At 35.2% G+C, this 18,810-nt stretch overlaps 3 protein-coding genes and 1 pseudogene across 3 annotated transcripts; 2 read left to right on the top strand and 2 right to left on the bottom strand.

The window, feature by feature from the left end:
- Positions 1–265: 265 nt before the first annotated feature.
- On the bottom strand, positions 266–1,965 carry LOC7492245 (uncharacterized). Its single transcript, XM_002308426.4, has 3 exons — positions 1,469–1,965; positions 1,220–1,273; positions 266–588 (listed from the first exon to the last, which is right to left on the bottom strand). Exons 1-3 carry the CDS (start codon positions 1,775–1,777, stop codon positions 355–357), a joined length of 597 nt encoding a protein of 198 aa, XP_002308462.3. The 5' UTR covers positions 1,778–1,965; the 3' UTR covers positions 266–354.
- A 3,331-nt stretch (positions 1,966–5,296) lies between these two features.
- Positions 5,297–8,461, top strand: LOC18100627 (40S ribosomal protein S9-2-like; annotated as a pseudogene).
- A 2,907-nt stretch (positions 8,462–11,368) lies between these two features.
- On the top strand, positions 11,369–14,133 carry LOC18100626 (40S ribosomal protein S9-2). The gene is made up of 3 exons (XM_006381910.3): positions 11,369–11,575; positions 13,085–13,466; positions 13,747–14,133. The coding sequence occupies exons 1-3, from the start codon at positions 11,548–11,550 to the stop codon at positions 13,928–13,930; spliced, it is 594 nt and encodes a 197-aa protein (XP_006381972.1). The 5' UTR covers positions 11,369–11,547; the 3' UTR covers positions 13,931–14,133.
- A 487-nt stretch (positions 14,134–14,620) lies between these two features.
- On the bottom strand, positions 14,621–18,717 carry LOC7492244 (sorting nexin 1). The gene is made up of 10 exons (XM_024604792.2): positions 18,373–18,717; positions 18,165–18,300; positions 17,941–18,074; positions 17,025–17,099; positions 16,358–16,517; positions 16,092–16,225; positions 15,892–15,960; positions 15,683–15,762; positions 15,075–15,135; positions 14,621–14,998 (listed from the first exon to the last, which is right to left on the bottom strand). The coding sequence occupies exons 1-10, from the start codon at positions 18,523–18,525 to the stop codon at positions 14,789–14,791; spliced, it is 1,212 nt and encodes a 403-aa protein (XP_024460560.1). The 5' UTR covers positions 18,526–18,717; the 3' UTR covers positions 14,621–14,788.
- Between the last annotated feature and the right edge of the window lie 93 nt (positions 18,718–18,810).

Here is an 18,810-nt window from a genome sequence, read left to right as displayed (position 1 = left end):
CCACTATGTCGTCAATACACTAGCACCAGCTCGTGCATTTTAATGCAAACAATGAGAACCTGAGACTATTCTTCTAGAGAATAAAATTCTTACCGAATTCATGGTGAATAAACTATACATTACACGAGGTCTGTCTGTATGTCTGTCACCATAAACCCTTATAACATTGTTGTTGAAACAAAGAGAACCACGTGTTTCCCTTAGAGAACAAAACCTATAATAATCTCTAGGTCAAGAAGCTATATAGTACACATAGACTAGGATCTTTTGTCAAAAACAATACTTAGTTTCATCACTGCACAAGAAAAAGTTCAAGCATGTGTCATACATTTACATCTCAAATAACAAACTAACTCAAACTGTAGCAATTCGAACCGATTTTTGGAGGGCTTGCAGAAGGCTCCTCATGATTCTGGGCTCACCAGGAGGTGATACATCTTTTAATGTTCCATTTCTTATGGCTCGGAAAATCGGACCTGAATCACTTGTAGCTGGGAAAACCAAGCAATCTATGTACACAAGGACCTCAGTCTTTCCATCTCCAACTGTTATGAAACCCAGCCTAGTTCCACCTGGTATTTTGTCTACCTGTTATATTAGATAACGTTAAGCTATTAAGAGAAACATTTTCTTGATCTTCATATTCTTTATCTAAGTACAGTACTGCTGACTAAGGAACCTAGTAAAAGCAAATTATATCCCACACGAATGGCAAGATTAGGAGCAAGACAATGAAATGAAAACATTTACATGATCCTAATCCAGTGAGCTTGATTATAGTAGTATAATCTACACAGCAAGATTATCTTCTCGTGGGATGCTGGCCAAGGTTGTTAGGAATAAGGTCAATTCGTGAGTCGTCTAGGCAGGTAAGGAGAAATTCTAAAAATTTTCCCCACGTAGATCTGTCCAATGGATACATGCGGCATGCAAGTTCAGCACAATCGAATTGTCTTTTATCCATACAAAACAAAGAACATTACCAGTTGTCAGTTAACAATAAATTTCATAATCTGCCAAAGCCAGGCCCTATGCGCTATATATAAGTTGAAATTGGTTGGAAAAAGCAATGGCGAATATATAGACCTCCGATCTTAATTCCATTGCTGACCTCTAACCTGTTCATTCTAGCCCTTCTAGAAATCCAAATGTGCTGGTGCATATGTCAACTTGTATCTTAGAAATCAAGAAATGAAGTAAAAAACTAATAAACACCAACCTTTAATGGCATAGGAAGCGGCAGATTCGCTCCTTGGCAAAGACTGTTAGCCCACTGGCATTTCAAACAAAATGGGAATCATAAGAAGAAAAAAATACATATTTATTACTCAATTAAATACATAAAATTCAACCACCATTTCACACCATTAAATTTCATCTTCCTTTATTGTTTTATTCGCTAACCAGATTTACGAAAATAGCTAAGGTGAAGTGGACTAAAGTAAAGAGTAATGTATATTTAATTAACCTGGAAAAGCAAGTTCTCAAATCTCTGAAGATCAGTATTGCCAGGCAATTTCAAGGTCCCCAAAGAGACACCATCTTCTCCGTCGTTATCAGCAGCTACGATGCCGTCATTTTCAGGGTTGGATTTAGGGACTGGTAATATATTCCGGTGGCTGTGAAGTTCAGGCAGCCTAGAGAAACGGGTTTTGCAGGCAGCAGAAGCAAGAGACGTTAGAGGAAGGAAAGGTGGAGGAGATGGAGAGGAGAGTAGTTGTAGATGGGAAGTGGCACAAGTAGAGAAGAGAATTAATGGTGTTATTGCAGAGGCCATTAGTAGTTAATGAAGAAGTGAGATAAATTAACAGAATGGAGATTGAAAAGAAGTTGGGATAATGGAGGGAAGGGAATTGGATAAGGGGACACGATACGATACAAGGAGTCTTGTGATGTTTTGAGGTAGGGAACGGCCCACTAGCCCTCTCTAAACTGATTTTTTAGCCTTGTATCTTTCTGTGGTTTTTTCTTCAATTGCTTTAATAAGGCACAGGTTACAACAACAAAAGACTAATACTAGCAACAATTACATGTTTTTTCCTTTGAAAATTAGCAACAATTAGCCAATGGTAGTTCTACGCTAGGCTATCTGGGTTGGTAAGGGTGTTTTTTAGACTAACGATACAAAAATAAAAATTTATTATAGGTTTTGAATCATTCAAACTGAGAAATTATCAAGGTTTTCCACAATAGATATCGACAAATGTAGAGCGCACACACTTAAAAAAGAAGGGTGAAAATATAGGAAAAAGGTGGGAGGAGAGGGGCGAGCCACTCCCCTTGATAGATTGAACATCGCGAACATAATCTCTCTTTCAATGGTTCTTCAAACTCCCCTTGATATGCAGAGACGCGCACACAGCGGTCGTAAAACAAATTGCTGGATCTGGAAGCGGAAGGCACGAATTGATTTAAAGCCTTGCCTCCTCCTGCAGCGTAAATGACAATGCCTCTGATTTAGTCCCAAGCTCAGAAAATGCCTTTCCTAAGGCATCTTCTTCACAAGCACCAAGAAGATTTGCTTCCTTCCCAAAATGTGATAGTGATTGCCTCAATATTACAAGAATTGATTGCATCGTAACGTGTCAAAAAGAAGTGATAACATGAAAGAGACTTATCATGGGTAACATGTAACACCAGCATAAACCGCCATTACGTACCGCCATGTCGCTCCACGAGACGATATGCATGCTTCTAAGCTTCAGCCAAGTGGTTTTCAAGCACAAAGATTTAATGTTTCAGCTCTTGACATTCAGGATTTGATGCTTAACCAGGCTTTTCCTTCCCAAGAACAACGTCACTCACTTTTGATTGCTCGTCCTGCAAAACATTTGGACCATGGTTGCTTAATCATTAGCGAACCGACAGTGCGCTGTTCGAACAGCCTATTCTTGATTTCAGGTGGAATTCACTACTAATTAACCAACAGACAGTGAAGATGATTCTTGTTAAATATAGAGAATTAGATATGATCAGACCTGAAACCATTTGTTTTACAATGTAGAGAAATTGTAAAACATCATCTTAAAGAACCACATCACAGAAGCGAAGTGTCCAATGAACTAAAAAGCGGTCATCCAACTTCAGTGATCTGCTTTCGGACAAGATGGATCTAATAAAGAATTCATAATAAGGAAAGAAGTGTTCAGAAGTTACATGACAGTGGTCAAGCACCAGAAAATTAGTGCTGAATTTTACGTGTCAATCAGCAAAGGAAGACTCAAAGCTCATCACAGCTTGAAAATTTGCATCTAATCAGCAGGGTTCTTCTTAAATATACCAGTGCCTTGAGATCTTAATCTCTCCATTGTCTGAAAAACAGGTAAGAAAATAGTATTGAATTTAAGACTCACAATTAGACTCTTAGATATCAAATATGCAATAACTTGACAATGAATGAATTGTCATCAATTGATTTTCTAAAAGCATCTCTAAACAATTTGATGTAGTCGGGCTTACACACACGGTTGGCTTTAAGCATTCCGGTGACAATATGATATTATTGGATGAGGATCTAATCTAAAAAGATTATATGAATTGCCTAACAGAGTAATAAATGCTTTTATAGATCAGTGGGACAAGTTTATGCCCAGGAAAAAGATCTAATTGCGCCAGGTTAAGTTAGCACTTTAAAACTAAAATATTACACGATGTGACCGTTAAATCAAGCTCAAACTTTTCTAAATGATTCTAGAGGCAGTTTTCATATAGAAAACATTGTGTCTCTTTTCATACCATTGGATCTTCTGGAATCAAGTTTCAGGTCTGGGTGCCCCTGTTGAGGCCAGTTTTGCTATTTTCCTAGGTTTATTCAGATTTCTTGTTTTTTTATGACAATTCTATTTTCTTTCGCTTAATGTTTTTGGACTTTAGTTTGTTTTCTAAGGGAGGTTGGTTTTTCCTAACCTATTTAAAGGTCTTGTAAACCTCTTAAAAAAGCAACTAATATATATTTTATTTTTCAAAGAATAAAATTGTGAATTTAGGGTTCACATTTGCAATCCTCTTCGATTAAATCTTTTGTGTCTTTTCTAGCAATTCTTTTATGTTGTCACTATTCTACTTAGCTTTCGCCCACATTAGTTAGTGTTAGAGCCCGACGATCCCGGGGTTTATATCGCTTGATGTGTGTTGTAGTTTTGTGGATAATTATTTGCTTGTTATGCTCCACTAACAACCATGGTTGGAAGAGATGGTGGAGAAGGGTGTGTTCAAGGGGAGGATGAGGAGGCTTCCTTTGAGAAGAGAAACGTTCTAGAGCTCACCATGGAGGACATGTAGAGATAGATCACATAATTTACCCATTGGCTAGAAGAGAAAAAACAGCGGGAACAGACCCAGGAGAGTGACCATAGATCCCTAACTAGTATTGAAACCAAAGGGCACAATCAGATAAGGCAAGGGAAGAGGTCAAATCTGGAGATTTTAGGTTTCCATCTAAATCCTTAAGTTTGCTAGGACTTCATAAGCAAAAAAGTTCATAGATTGGTTAAATGAAGTCGAGAAAATTTTTTTAGTATAAAAACGTTCCTAAGCAAATACGAGTTAAATTAATCACAAGTCAGGCATCTTTCTAGTGGGAATAGTTGAAGATAACATGGGAGAGGCAAGGAAGATAAAAAAAAATAGCAATTGGGATAAGATGAAGAAGAAGACGAGGTGGCACTTCCTTTATTTTGATTATTCTCAAACCCTATACCAGAAGCTTCAGACGCCAAGGCAATGAGTAAGCTTGTAAATGATTGCACTAATAATTTCTACCGGTTAGTAGCTCAAAATGATATGGTAGAAACAAAAAAAAAGTTAGTAGTAATGTATCTTAATAGTACGAAGCGGTCTATACAAGAGGTATTATGCCTTCAATCTTTATGGACAGTTTCTAAGGCTTATAAAAGGGTCGTGACAATAGAGAAGTCGCAAGCTGCTAGGAATATAATAGAGGCGGTGGGTGTGACAATAACCAGAGGGTTACCACCACACAACCTAGGTCAGCTCAGCAAAATAAAAAAAATAAAAAAAACAATGGGTCATGATTCTGGTTTCAAAATTCATTGTTTCAGGTGTGGTGAAGTACTCGGCTTATGGGTTTGTTGTTCAGGTTTCTTAGCCCAGCTCGGAATACATGGAGTGTTAGTCCAATATTGTAAGGGCTCGTAGAGCATGAAAAATTCCCCAAATATTTAAAGGTAGTGTTAGGGTTTACATTTAAATCCCAAATATATAAACACCGATTTGCCTCTCTTCATATCTTCCATCACCTCTGGAACCCTGATAACTAAGATCACAGGCAGGTGTCCCTGAACAAGCAAGCATGGTGCACGTCTCCTTTTACCGAAACTGTAAGCTACCCACCCCTCTATTCTTCATCTTTCATTTTTTTTGTCTTTTTTTCTTTTCAGTGTCAAAAACAGTTACCCCCTTTTGATTTGCAATTTAGCTCTAGATATTTAGCTTTTGTAATTTATTTTATGTTATTTTTTAAAAAAATTATCGAGAAAATAACTGAAAAAGGATTCATGATACTTTATTTGGAATTTGGAGATTTAGCAGTAGTAGCACCTTGACTTGTATGTTCATGTTGAACAATAAAAGTGAGTACAGATAAAAATGTGCCAGAATTTGTGAGTTTTCATTGTGCCCATGAAGTTGTAAAATCTTTTATATAACTAATCCGTGAAGAATCTATCTTTTTTTTGTATAGATGGGAAAAATTTTAAGAAGCCAAGGCGTCCTTATGAGAAGGAACGTTTGGATGTCGAGCTGAAGCTTGTTGGAGAGTATGGGCTCCGTGCCAAGAGGGAACTCTGGAGGGTTCAGTATGCACTGAGTCGTATTCGTAATGCTGCCAGAATGCTTCTCACCCTTGATGAGAAGAACCAACGCAGTATTTTTTAGGGTGAGGCGCTTTTGAGTAGGATGAATAGGTATGGGCTTTTGGAAGAGAGCCAGAACAAACTCGATTATGTGTTGGCTCTCACCGTGGAAAACTTTCTGCTAAATCACAAGTCAGACATCTTTCTAGTGGGAATAGTTGAAGATAACGTGGGAGAGGCAAGGAAGATAAAAAAAAAAATAGCAATTGGGATAAGATGAAGAAGAAGACGAGGTGGCACTTCTTTTATTTTGATTATTCTCAAACCCTATACTAGAAGCTTCAGACGCTAAGGCAATGAGTAAAGCTTGTAAATGATTGCACTAATAATTTCTACCAGTTAGTAGCTCAAAATGATATGGTAGAAACAAAAAAACAGTTAGTAGTAATGTATCTTAATAGTACGAGGCGGTCTATACAAGAGGTATTATGCCTTCAATCTTTATGGACAGTTTCTAAGGCTTATAAAAGGGCCTTGACAATAGAGAAGTCGCAAGCTGCTAGGAATATAATAGAGGCGGTGGGTGTGACAATAACCAGAGGGTTACCACCACACAACCTAGGCCAACTCAGCAAAATAAAAAATAAAAATAAAAACAACGGGTCATGGTTCTGGTTTTAAAATTCATTGTTTCAGGTGTGGTGAAGTACTCGGCTTATGGGTTTGTTGTTCAGGTGTCTTAGCCCAGCTCGGAATACGTGGAGTGTTAGTCCAATATTGTAAGGGCTCGTAGAGCATGAAAAATTCCCCAAATATTTAAAGGTAGTGTTAGGGTTTACATTTAAATCCCAAATATATAAACACTGATTTGCCTTTCTTCATATCTTCCATCGCCTCTGGAACCCTGATAACTAAGATCATAGGCAGGTGTCCTTAAACAAGCAAGCATGGTGCACGTCTCCTTTTACCGAAACTGTAAGCTACCCACCCCTCTATTCTTCATCTTTTATTTTTTTGTCTTTTTTTCTTTTCAGTGTCAAAAACAATTACCCCCTTTTGATTTGCAATTTAGCTCTAGATATTTAGTTTTTGTAATTTATTTTATGTTTTTTAAAAAACAAATTATCGAGAAAAAAATTGAAAAAGGATTCATGATACTTTATTTGGAATTTGGAGATTTAGCAGTAGTAGCACCTTGACCTGTACATTCATGTTGAACAGTAAAAGTGAGTACATATAAAAATGTGCCAGAATTTGTGAGTTTTCATTGTGCTCATGAAGTTGTAAAATCTTTTATATAACTAATCCATGAAGAATCTATCTTTTTTTTGTATAGATGGGAAAAATTTTAAGAAGCCAAGGCGTCCTTATGAGAAGGAATGTTTGGATGCCGAGCTGAAGCTTGTCGGAGAGTATGGGCTCCGTGCTAAGAGGGAACTCTGGAGGGTTCAGTATGCTTTTAGTCGCATTCGTAATGCTGCCACAATGCTTCTCACCCTTGACGAGAAGAACCAGCGTCGTATTTTTTAGGGTGAGGCGCTTTTGAGGAGGATGAATAGGTATGGGCTTTTGGAAGAGAGCCAGAACAAGCTCGATTATGTGTTGGCTCTCACCGTGGAAAACTTTCTCGAGCGCCGCCTCCAGACTCTTGTTTTCAAGGCTGGTATGGCTAAGTCCATCCACCATGCCAGAGTGCTCATCAAACAGAGGCACATTAGGTAAATAATTGGATCTTTCTCTTATGTTTTCATGTTATGTAGGCATACAACCTATGCAAGTTAAAATGCTCTTCATGAATTAGATAAATTTTATCTTAAATGTGCAATGCATTTGCAACATATGTGTGTTGTTAGTGTTGAAATTGTGCTTTATGATTTTCCCGATTCCCTCTGTTTTCCCAATGTTGTGATTTACTTTATTATAAAATGTCCTGACTGCCCTTTAATCAGAATTGGTATCCATGTTAAGGTCATGTGATTTCAGAGCTTAAGGTCTGCTGTCTTTTTTACTCTCTTTCTCGTGTTTATGACTGGGATCCTCTTCTAAAAATATGATCAGAAATCATCCTGTTAACCGATTACTTCTTTTCATAGTATCTTTTTATTTTCTTTTTGCTTGTTATTTTGAAAGTAGTTATAATCATTTTTACCTGATCATGGCTTTGCATATTGTCTTTTGTCTTGCTACTGTTGGATTCCGGATTTGAAAGCTTTGCCTCGTTATTGATATCTATTTTGGCCCTGCAGGGTTGGGAGGCAGGTGGTCAATATTCCATCCTTCATGGTGAGAGTTGACTCGCAGAAGCACATTGATTTCTCACTCACGAGCCCCTTTGGCGGTGGACGCCCTGGTAGAGTGAAGCGAAAGAACCAGAAGGCTGCTTCCATGAAGGCTGCTGGTGGAGATGGAGATGAAGAGGATGAAGAATGAGCTGTAATGTTCAGTGATAGTGATTTTCATTTAATGTTATAAATTTGGTCAAGAGTTTGTATTGTTGATCTTTCAATCTCTTTCCTATCCATCAATTAGAGGTTTTTGCGAAATTTTAAACTTAGGGAGTTGTTATATTCTCTCTCGGCACTTTAGATTACCTCTGTCATTGTCTTTGGAATATATATTCATTTGATAATTTTGACAGCCTTGTTTAAGATTTTGCCCTGTTGATCTTTCATCATCTTTGGAATATATGTTCATAAAATGTGCAGAAATTCTATCATCAGGTTGTGATCGATCATCATCAAAACTGTGTATAGGCGGTTTCATTGTATTGCATCTCAAAAAGGGTTGTTCAGATTTAAATTTTGACTTGGCACTTCTAAAATCACGTCAGCAGCTAGTGGTTCCAAATTACCAGCATGTTTGCCTGAAATTTGAAAAAAAAAGTGGAAATTTTATATATAAAAAATAAATTTTAAAAAATAAAAAAATATATTATTTAGATATATTTTTAAATAAAAAACATAAACATTATGTTATTTTAAAAAAATTTATGATCCAATTTTTTTTATAAATTTTTCAGAATAGGGCCGAATAAATATTGAGGTTCTCCAAATGTCCCAACATTTGTTCACTCTCTCCAGGTGTTTGATTTACTTTTTTCTTTGTGCCTTTTTTTTTTTTTAATTTATAACCAGACCTTTTCATTTTATCATTGCGCATTGTGTAATTACCATGATAAAAGATTTTTTATATATATTCAAATCGTGCCTTTTAGGCTTTTTTCCGTGAAATAATTGTTTTGATTTTCATTTTAGTTTTTTTATTTTTAAAATTTTATTTATTTATTTTTTAGTTTTAGGGTTTGAAAAGAGGGAGTTACTATGGAGGAAAAAGAAAGTTGATGATTGACTAGATTTTAATGGTGAAATTGTTTTTTTTGTGTTTGTCAGTTTTATTTAAAAAAAAATTATTTAAATATTTTTTTGCTCTATATCTTAAAAAAAAAAATAGATCATGATTGATAAAGAAATGTTTTTCGACTTGATTTTGTTGTTGGATGGATTTAAAAATGATTTGTGTTGTGATATTAGTTGTTTGAGTTTACAAAGATATTTATTAGATATTTTAATAAAAAAATAAAAAAAAAATTAATTTTTATAATAAAAAAAATTAACATCATAGTTTTTTGATCAACTATAAAATAGTTAGAAAGTAGATTTTGAGATGAGACAATGCATTGTCGGGTAGTTTTTATTTTAAGAAAAAAGGATGGATGACATCAGCTAAGCAACAAAAAATTGAATAGAAAATGTCCAGCATGTGGCATTAGGGGTGTTCACGGTTCGGTTCGGTTCGGTTTTTATCAAAAAAAGTAACCAAACCGAAATTTTTTTTAAAAAAAAAAACCGAAACCAAACCGAAACCGGTTCAAACCGACCGGTTTCGGTTCGGTTCGGTTCGGTTTTTTAGAGAAAAAACCGGTTCAAACCGGTTTGGCTCGGTTTTTCCGGTTTGGCTCGGTTTGGCTCGGTTTTTTTCCGGTTTTTTTTCCGGTTCGGTTCGGTTCGGTTTTTCCGGTTCCAGGCTTAAAAAACCGAAACCGAACCAAACCGGTCGGTTTTTTCAAAATTTTAATCGGTTTAATCGGTTTTTTTTTTCGGTTCGGTTTTTTCGGTTTTTTTTTTTCCGGTTTTCTCGGTTTAATCGGTTTTTCGGTTTTTTTGAACACCCCTATGTGGCATAACGGCATAACCGCATAAGAGTGTCATTTTTATTTTATGGGCCAGGTTTTCTGGTCCACTCAGATCCAAATATATAACTTGTTTTTTGTTTTTAAATTTTTCCATCTTTAATTTAAATTTAATAAAAAAAAATTATTTTATCTTTATTTTTATTCTATTGCTCTCTCACTAATGTCTATTTTTAATGTTGAAATGAAAGATAAATTCTAAAATACATATTAAATTTAAGTAAATTTATGACTGAGATCATGAGTTTCGTATCTATTTTGATTCAAAACATGATTTTAATATTTTTTTATAAAATAAGGGAAACTATGTTTTTTTTATATATTTTTTTCAAGTCAAGCTAGGTTATTAATTGTTTTTATTGAAATTCATTTAAATAAATTAATTAATATATTTGGGGTATTATTTAATAAATATAATTGGATTTTTTACTTTGTTTTTTTAATAAAATTATAACATTTTTATAATATTAGCAAATTTTTTTTTTCAACCCTTCATAATATTGATTTTTTAAAAATGATGTCGTTTCAATTTTTTAAAAAAAATAAAAAAGCAAAGGCTTGCAAACTCTTTTTAGTAAATTCAAGTTTTGAATGGGATGATCAAGTCGCGGTTAAACCTGCTATGTCAAACAAGTCTATTAGAACTCAAACCATGTAATAAGCCACATTGTTTGTCCGAGTCAAATTAATAAGAAAAGAGGAAGCTATGCTAGCGAATTGTTTTATTTTATTTCAATTCAATTTTATTTGTATTTTTCTCAAAAAAATATTAATATATAATTAAATAAAAAAATTAAATTGGATAACATGACGCGATATCTTGTTTTTTTATTTATATCTATCTCTCAGCTTCCTAGTTTAGTATTTGGTTATCACTAACAATAATATTTAGTATTTATTAGGGCATATGACTCATAATTAATTTTATTAAATATATGTCTCAAATTTTCAATTCTTATTTGAAAATTTATTTAGTTAAAAAAAAACTTGATAATGCATACATTTTTTTTCTACGTTAAAATTAACTTTTGAACCGCAGTGAAGCGTAGCACCCAGACTAGCTTGCTGCTAAGACTTCTATTTGTGGCAGATTTTCTTACACATAATTATTGGTTGGTCCTTCCATAAGTATATGCATAATTAATCATTTATATATATATATATATATATATATATATGACAAGAAAAGGCGATTTTTATGTTCTATTATTACTAGCAAAAGTGAACACACACACACACACACACACACACAATATTTACCTGTTTATTTGTTTTTTGTTTTATGTAATTAAAAAAGATCTAAAATAATAAAGCAAACTTCTATATCTATATTTATATACTTGGATCCTCGTAATACATGTACCAGTCCAGGGTTGGCCCAATATTGTTCGGGCTTGTAAAACATGAGCAGTCCCAAATCCTTAAAAGCTGTTGCTAGGGTTTCCATTTAACTTTCAAAATATAAAACTATCGCTTTCGCTGTTTTCCATTGCCTCTGCAACGCTGTAACTAAGATCTCAGGAAGGAGGCACTGAACAAGCAAGCATGGTGCACGTCTCCTTCTACCGCAACTGTAAGCTACCTACTTCTTTTTCTCCTGATTCATATACTGATCTGTTAAACCTCTCATTTCTTTTTCTTTTTTGCTTCTCAGTTAACTACTCCTGATTTACAATCTAGCTCTGGACGTTTAGATCTTGGTCATTTACTTTTCTATTTATTTTTGTAAATTATTGAGAAAGATAATAGAAAAGGGATTCATTATATTTTTATTTAGAATTTGGAGATTTAGCAGTAGTAGACCTCGTGTTGATTTTGATTGGAATGTTTTGAACAGTAGAGGTGAGTGGAGATTAAGAAGAAAGTGCTAGTATTTGTGAGTTTTTATTGCGCCCATGGAGTTGTAAGATCTTTTATATAACTAATCTGTGAATAATCTATCTCTTCTTTGTGTATATGATAATAAAAGTGAATGAATAAACATTATATGATAAAAATGAATAAATAAAATTATGGAGAAAAAATATGGCGAACATTATTCTTAAAAAAAAAAAAAAAAAAATAGGACGCGTAGCGTAGCTTGTGTTAGTCACATTTTATCAAGAATCCACTTTTATTTAAAATATTTGTAACACAATTTGGATTACAAGACAAATTAGCTAACTAAGACTTAAAATAATATATTAAATTGATTTATTATTTATATAAATAGTTAAACTAATCTCAATAATTTAGTTGTTTTGATAAATAGTTATAATCACAGTATTCACGAGTTTATTTTTTAAAATACTTTTTTTCTTTATATATAATAATTAAAATAAATATCTTTAACAATCATAATATATTTAAATTATGAGAAAATGTGTTTTTTAACCAAAATTCATTTTTGTTATGGCTGAGGTTTGTTTTGGACTTCAAGGGGCGGCACAATATACCATATTCGGATGATTCTTTTCGAGTAAAAATTTTATGCAACAATTATATCTTCTACTGTGACACATTAAAATTAAAAAAAAAAGAAAAAAAAGAAGAAGAAAGTTTCAGGCTTAGCCCGATTTGGTTATAGGCTTATAGCATTTGAACCAGCCCAAAGTATACAAAGAATTAGGGTTTTTCTTTTAGACGGGGAGAAATCTTGTAACTATAAATACAGCACTTATAGCTCCTCACCGCCTCCCTAGACCCTAACTGAGTTCGACAGCGAACAGAATGGTTCACGTTTATCGGAACTGTGAGTTGCCTCTCAATCTTTTTTTTTTTTTTTAACCTTTTCACTACAATTTCAACATATTTTGTATTCTAATCAATCCCTGGACTCTTTTTTTGTTGAGTTTTAGCTCATTTTCTATCTTCTTTTCTTTGTAAACTATAAAGTAAGTGAAACATGGAAAATTTGATGCGCATTATTTTTTTTAGAATTCAGAAAATTCAGCTTCCATTTCTCTGTCCTCAATAGAGTTTAGCATCTGAGATTTGCATTTTAATCTTGATTTGATGATTTGAATGTACTTTGTGTACCAATAGAGTTTGGCGTCTAGATTTTGAATAATAGAAGTGAGATTTGTTTTTCGTTTTCATATAGATGGGAAAACTTTTAAGAAGCCAAGGCGTCCTTATGAGAAGGAACGTTTGGATGCTGAGCTGAAGCTTGTCGGAGAGTATGGGCTCCGTGCCAAGAGGGAACTCTGGAGGGTGCAATATGCTTTGAGTCGCATTCGTAATGCTGCCAGAATGCTTCTCACCCTTGATGAGAAGAACCAACGCCGTATTTTTGAGGGTGAGGCGCTTTTGAGGAGGATGAATAGGTATGGGCTTTTGGAAGAGAGCCAGAACAAGCTCGATTATGTGTTGGCTCTCACCGTGGAAAACTTTCTCGAGCGCCGCCTCCAGACTCTTGTTTTCAAGGCTGGTATGGCTAAGTCCATCCACCATGCCAGAGTGCTCATCAAACAGAGGCACATTAGGTATGCATAATAAATTCTTATGCTTACTGAGCTGTTAATCAATGCAAGTTAAAATTCTGGATGAAAGACGCAATACATTTGCAATTAAAGTTTCGCCTCTTTGATATTGATTATTTTTCCTGTTTGTCTAAACTTTGGGTGCTTTTCTTTACTCTTTTTGGCTGTGAAATCTTGTGATTTCAGAACTTGAGAATTCTCACCTCGAATGTAGTTATTTTACTCCTTTAGATTCTATATTTTGAAGTTTTGCCTCTCGATTGGTACTTGTTTGGCCCTGCAGGGTTGGGAGGCAGGTGGTCAATATTCCATCCTTCATGGTGAGAGTTGACTCGCAGAAGCACATTGATTTCTCACTCACAAGCCCCTTTGGTGGTGGACGCCCTGGTAGAGTGAAGCGAAAGAATCAGAAGGCTGCTTCCAAGAAGGCTGCTGGTGGAGATGGAGATGAAGAGGATGAAGAATGAGCTGTAATGTTCAGTGATGGTGATTTTCATTTAATGTTATAAATTTTGGTCAAGAGTTTGTATTGTTGATCTTTCAAGCTGTTTCATATCGTAAGATAAGATGTTTCTGTGGATTTTAACGTCATGGAGTTCTCTTTGGGATATGTTGTTAGCTGTCCTGGTTTTATGCCTTGAAGTAAATTTATAGTTTTTATCCGCTCCCACCTTAGGATTTATTGCAGGTCGTTTTTTTTTTAAATTATTATCTCGATTCATGGATTTATTTTTATAGGCTTATCTAGTTATAATTAATGCGTTGAAAATAAATTGTTTTGAGATTCTGAGCAGTTGAAGAATTTTAGGTTGGGTTGAATTGTAAAATCAAATTAGGGCCAGTTATTATTTTTGTGAAGATTTTTTGCTGCTAGAATTTTAATTTAAGAGCTTCAAAAAAACAAAAAAAAGGGCTGGGAAATCTGATTTTAAAATGTCATTTGCTCATAGTAGCTAGAATTCTATAACGGAGATAATCAAGTAGCTTCTGTTTCTTTGCATTAAACACATAATTGAATTTTAAACCGTAGGCATAATTTTTCTTAAACCTATTATTTTTAAACCACAATGCCAGACACGCTAGATTCGAAAGTGTGGACACCGACACAGGTGTAAATCTCAGTGAGAAGAAAGGATCTGATGCAAATAAGACAACCATTTTCGTGTTCGCTCCTAATTTGCTCTTCACTTGATCTCAAATTTGTACAAGAAACAAAAGTTTGCAAAAGTGCCGTATGATGTTCAACAAAGGTTTTTACAAAGCAAGAGCTTGGTCCTAGCATTCCTAAGAATGAAGAAAGTGAACAAGAGCTCACTTTCCAGTATTCATTGTGTGGAACATGCTTCAAGTTTAGGAAGAAGACTTCTCCAAGCATCTGCAATGCTATTTGCCAAGCGTACCTGTCCTTTTGCAAATTCATGGAAAGCAATCCCCATATCCAATGTTTTCTGTTCTTGAAAGCGCACTATCTCTTCGTTCATCAGTCTCACAATTGTCTCAAACCTTCTAGTTGCTTCCTCATTTTCCACTTTCAACTGCATGAAAACAAACTTTCAAGTCAGAGAACTAAGATTTCTGACGTGCAAATATGCTAACTGTAAGATAACTTGCCTCCCTGTACTCATGCTCTGCTTCTCCCATTTTATAAGAACGTGTTAGCATAAGTTTGTCACTGCAGCAATAGATATGAATTAGAAACTCCAGAGATCATCTGGGCCAGCAGCCAAAACTGACTACCATGGAACAATGGGAAAAGGCCATCAATAAGTGACAACTTCAATGATGCAATGGGGTTTTCAAGTTTCAGGATTTCTGAGCTTGTTTTTAGAATTCCCAGTTGAGAAACTTCGACTACACATGTATGAAAATAAAATGTAACTATACATTGCGTTAGATGCTAAAAGGCAGAGTCTTTATCACACAATCTAAATTCAGCCTTGTTACCAATTGAAATGTGGTGAGAGATACTTATAAGCATGGAACCTAATCAAACACTTTCAACAGTGCTTCTTTGCTGGATGACACTTGTATTTACAAACTTAATTCAAGTTGCATGTAACTAAGTCATTACCACTAAAGACCTATCAGAGTACAGTAATAAGAATCAAGAGAAAAGTCATGGTTCTGTATCTTGCAATGTTCGTGACGATTTCACATGGTACCATCGAAATCACAGATAAAATAAAGTTATAAGAAGGAAAGGAGCAACCAGGACATACAGATTTATCTCTTTCAACTTCATTGTTTCAGCCAGTTCACACTGATGCCTGAAGACATTGGCCCGCTCAGCTATGGTAGCCTGTCAGAACACACAGAATAACAAGATGAGCTTCAAAGACAAATGTAGAGGGCGAGCGGGCACTCACACACAAAAAAAAAGGAGGGTGAAGAGATAGGAAAAAGATGGAAGGAGGCAAGCCAAACTCACCTTAATAGATTGAACAGCACGGACATAATCTTTCAATGGTTCTTCAAAATTCATTAAGAGTTGATGGGCCTGGAAGTTCATAGAAATGCATCAAAGATTTTAAAAGAAGCTTATTAACTCCAAAAGACTAAAAATACATGAGGGCCATAAAACAAAATGCTGAATCTGGTAGCAGAAGGCACGATTGACTTTAAGCCTACCTCCTTCTGAAGCTTAACTGATAATGCCTCTGATTTAGTCCCAAGCTCAGAAAATGCCTTTCCTAGGGCATCTCCTTCACAAGCACCAAGGAGTTTTACTGCCTTACTGAAATCTGATAGCGATTGCCCCAATTCTGACAAAAAAAAAAAAAACACAGGCAATCACATCACAAGAACTGACAGCATCATAATGACTCTAAAGGATATATAACGTGAAATGAGACTTATCATGTGTTACATGTAACAACTACATAAACCACCATTACCTCTATGTCGCTTTACAAGACGATGCGCATGCTTCTGAGCTTCAGCCAAGTGGTTTTCAAGCTCAAAGATGTAATGTTTTAGCTTTTCATATTCAAGATTCGATTCTTCAACAGGTTTTTCCTTCCCAAGAACAATGTCACTCACTTTAGATTGCGCGTCCTGCAAAACATTTGGACCATGGTTGCTAGATCATACTATAATTAGCATACTGAAAGCATGCTTGTTTGAATGGCCTATTCTGTAAATTGCAGTGTACAGGTGGAATTGACTGCTGTCTCGTGTGCTATGTACTTAACCAACAGGTAGTGAAAAAGATTCTTAATTAAATAAAGAGAATTTGATCTGACACCTGAAACAAGTCATCTAAAAATAAACACTAAACACAACCACAAAATTGTATGTCTGGAGTTGTTAAACATCATCTTGAAGTATCCACACAACAGAAGCAAAGTATCCAGTGAACTAAGAAGCGGTCATCCAACTTCAGTGATGTGCTTTCAGATAAGGACCTAACGTCTGATTAATTTGATAATTAATTTATAGCATAGGCGAATTCATAATAAGGAAAGAAGTGTTCAGATGTTGCATGGCAGTGTTCAAGCATGAGAAAATTAGTGCTGAATTTCACGTGTCAATCAGAAAAGAAAGACTGAGAGCTCATCATACCTTGAAAATTTGCATCAAATCAGCAGGTTTCTTCTTAAACATACCAGTCTCTTGAGATCTTAATCTTTCCATGGTCTGAAAAGAAGGTAATAAACTAATGTTGAATTAAAAGCTCACGGTTGTACTCTTAGATATAAAAAATACAGGAAAGAACAGGAATCACAAACAATCATCATAGGCAATATACATGTTAATTTTCTAAGCTACATGCTAAGAATGACATTATACGAATCAATACAGTTACTTCTTCCTTATTGATGATTCAGAAAGGAATTCATAGGTCCAAGTCATGTAAGTAATTGCTTGAGAATGAATTGTCATCAATTGTATTTATAAAACTATCTCTCCGTGTTTAAAAAAATAATTATCCCGTGACAAAACAGATTGCTTGCTAGTATTGCATCTCTTGAGATAATTTGAGTGGAAATGCTATATATGGCCACAGTGTTTGCTCCTGGGAATGATACTGGTGAAAACAATAAAAGATCAAATATGCAGTCTCACGCTCAATCCTGATGAAAACCATTATTGGCCTGCCAAAGCCGGTCACTGCACTTTCTGGACAGATCTTAGGTAGACATATTCCAGAAACTAAAGTGATAAAGCACGGCAACCAGCCATATTCCACTTTACTTGTGCTTTTTATCCAGTTTTTCATTCCTCTCTTTCCCTAAACATGTCCAGAAATGTTTTTCAACGAGGGAGAAAATTCACAGTAATAAAGGATCCTCTTCACGGAAAAAGAGAAAAATTTGACTTTCACTATATGCTTGCTGCAAGATTATAGATAATTTATAACAAGTACATGAATTTATCCTTTGGATTAACAAGAAAATTAGTGAAACGATAATAAACTTTCACGTACAGCACCAAAAGAATGCAAATTGTTAATACACTACATATATAGATGATTCACCTCCTCATCAGCCTGCAAAAAGGTCCTTAAATCCTCACTATGCTGAAGCTCTTGATGCGAAGCTATCCTATTGACAAATATATCCAGCCCTTGTCTCCTCATCTCAATAAATTCAGCACTAAACCGAAACTTTTCTGCATTACCACCAATCATAATTAGTCAAAATAAAATTCGAACTCACTGCTCCAACCAACTCATTGCTGCAAATTAGACCAATCCCTTACCTACAGCGCTCTTTTCTGGAAGAGGAGGGATAAATACACCTTTGTAATTGTGGAAAAGCCGATCACGCAACCAATCAAAATCGCTGTACCGCCGAATCACAATCTTTTCGTGCCCTTGGTATTCCGGTAAATTTGTCTACACGCCAAAACATTTAATCATAATCAAGAATTAAAACCCTAAAACCTCCATCAAGAATGAAAACATTACCTTGGTGATAACGCGATAAGAGATGTAACCCTGGACGCCATTCCCTAATTTTACAGGATCAGTCACCGAAACCGATAAATAAGGCTGCGATGACGGAGATCTAGGGCTTGGACTCCCTGATGGACTTCTCTGCAGTTGCTGCTGTTGCTCCATTTGATGAGTGCCAACAAACAAGCAAACAGAATTTAATAAACTGTCAACTGGTTAGAGTATTTGCTAACTGATTGAGCTAAAAAGCAGGTAGAGAGAAGGAGATAAGGGAAGCGGTAGATTTTGTAATTTACCGTGGAAAACATGGCCCTTATTTATTTATATTTATATTACAAAAGGAAGCTCGGGGAGAACTGAGCACGGCGCGCTTTTTTATGAGCCCAGCAGTACTTTATTATTAGTAGCTGTGTTTTATTGATTTGGGTAAAAATATATTTATTTTTTTTA

This window comes from Populus trichocarpa, chromosome 6 (genome assembly GCF_000002775.5).
Source record: "Populus trichocarpa isolate Nisqually-1 chromosome 6, P.trichocarpa_v4.1, whole genome shotgun sequence".
Taxonomy (NCBI): Eukaryota; Viridiplantae; Streptophyta; class Magnoliopsida; order Malpighiales; family Salicaceae; genus Populus; species Populus trichocarpa.
Note: the sequence above shows the minus strand (reverse complement) of the source record. Positions and strands in the feature narration are given on the sequence as shown.

What these genes read in the sequence shown, in the direction of transcription:
- LOC7492245 (XM_002308426.4), bottom strand. Translation starts at nt 1,777, where the DNA reads ATGGCCTCTGCAATAACACCATTAATTCTCTTCTCTACTTGTGCCACT. An exon ending in TTGAGAACTTGCTTTTCCAG is followed by an intron (nt 1,274 to 1,468) that starts GTTAATTAAATA and finishes TTGAAATGCCAG; the next exon opens with TGGGCTAACAGTCTTTGCCA. An exon ending in CGCTTCCTATGCCATTAAAG is followed by an intron (nt 589 to 1,219) that starts GTTGGTGTTTAT and finishes CTAATATAACAG; the next exon opens with GTAGACAAAATACCAGGTGG.
- LOC18100626 (XM_006381910.3), top strand. Translation starts at nt 11,548, where the DNA reads ATGGTGCACGTCTCCTTCTACCGCAACT. An exon ending in CGTCTCCTTCTACCGCAACT is followed by an intron (nt 11,576 to 13,084) that starts GTAAGCTACCTA and finishes GTTTTCATATAG; the next exon opens with ATGGGAAAACTTTTAAGAAG. An exon ending in ATCAAACAGAGGCACATTAG is followed by an intron (nt 13,467 to 13,746) that starts GTATGCATAATA and finishes TTGGCCCTGCAG; the next exon opens with GGTTGGGAGGCAGGTGGTCA.
- LOC7492244 (XM_024604792.2), bottom strand. Translation starts at nt 18,525, where the DNA reads ATGGAGCAACAGCAGCAACTGCAGAGAAGTCCATCAGGGAGTCCAAGC. An exon ending in TCTTGTAAAGCGACATAGAG is followed by an intron (nt 16,226 to 16,357) that starts GTAATGGTGGTT and finishes TTTTTTTGTCAG; the next exon opens with AATTGGGGCAATCGCTATCA. An exon ending in CAGTTAAGCTTCAGAAGGAG is followed by an intron (nt 15,961 to 16,091) that starts GTAGGCTTAAAG and finishes ATGAACTTCCAG; the next exon opens with GCCCATCAACTCTTAATGAA.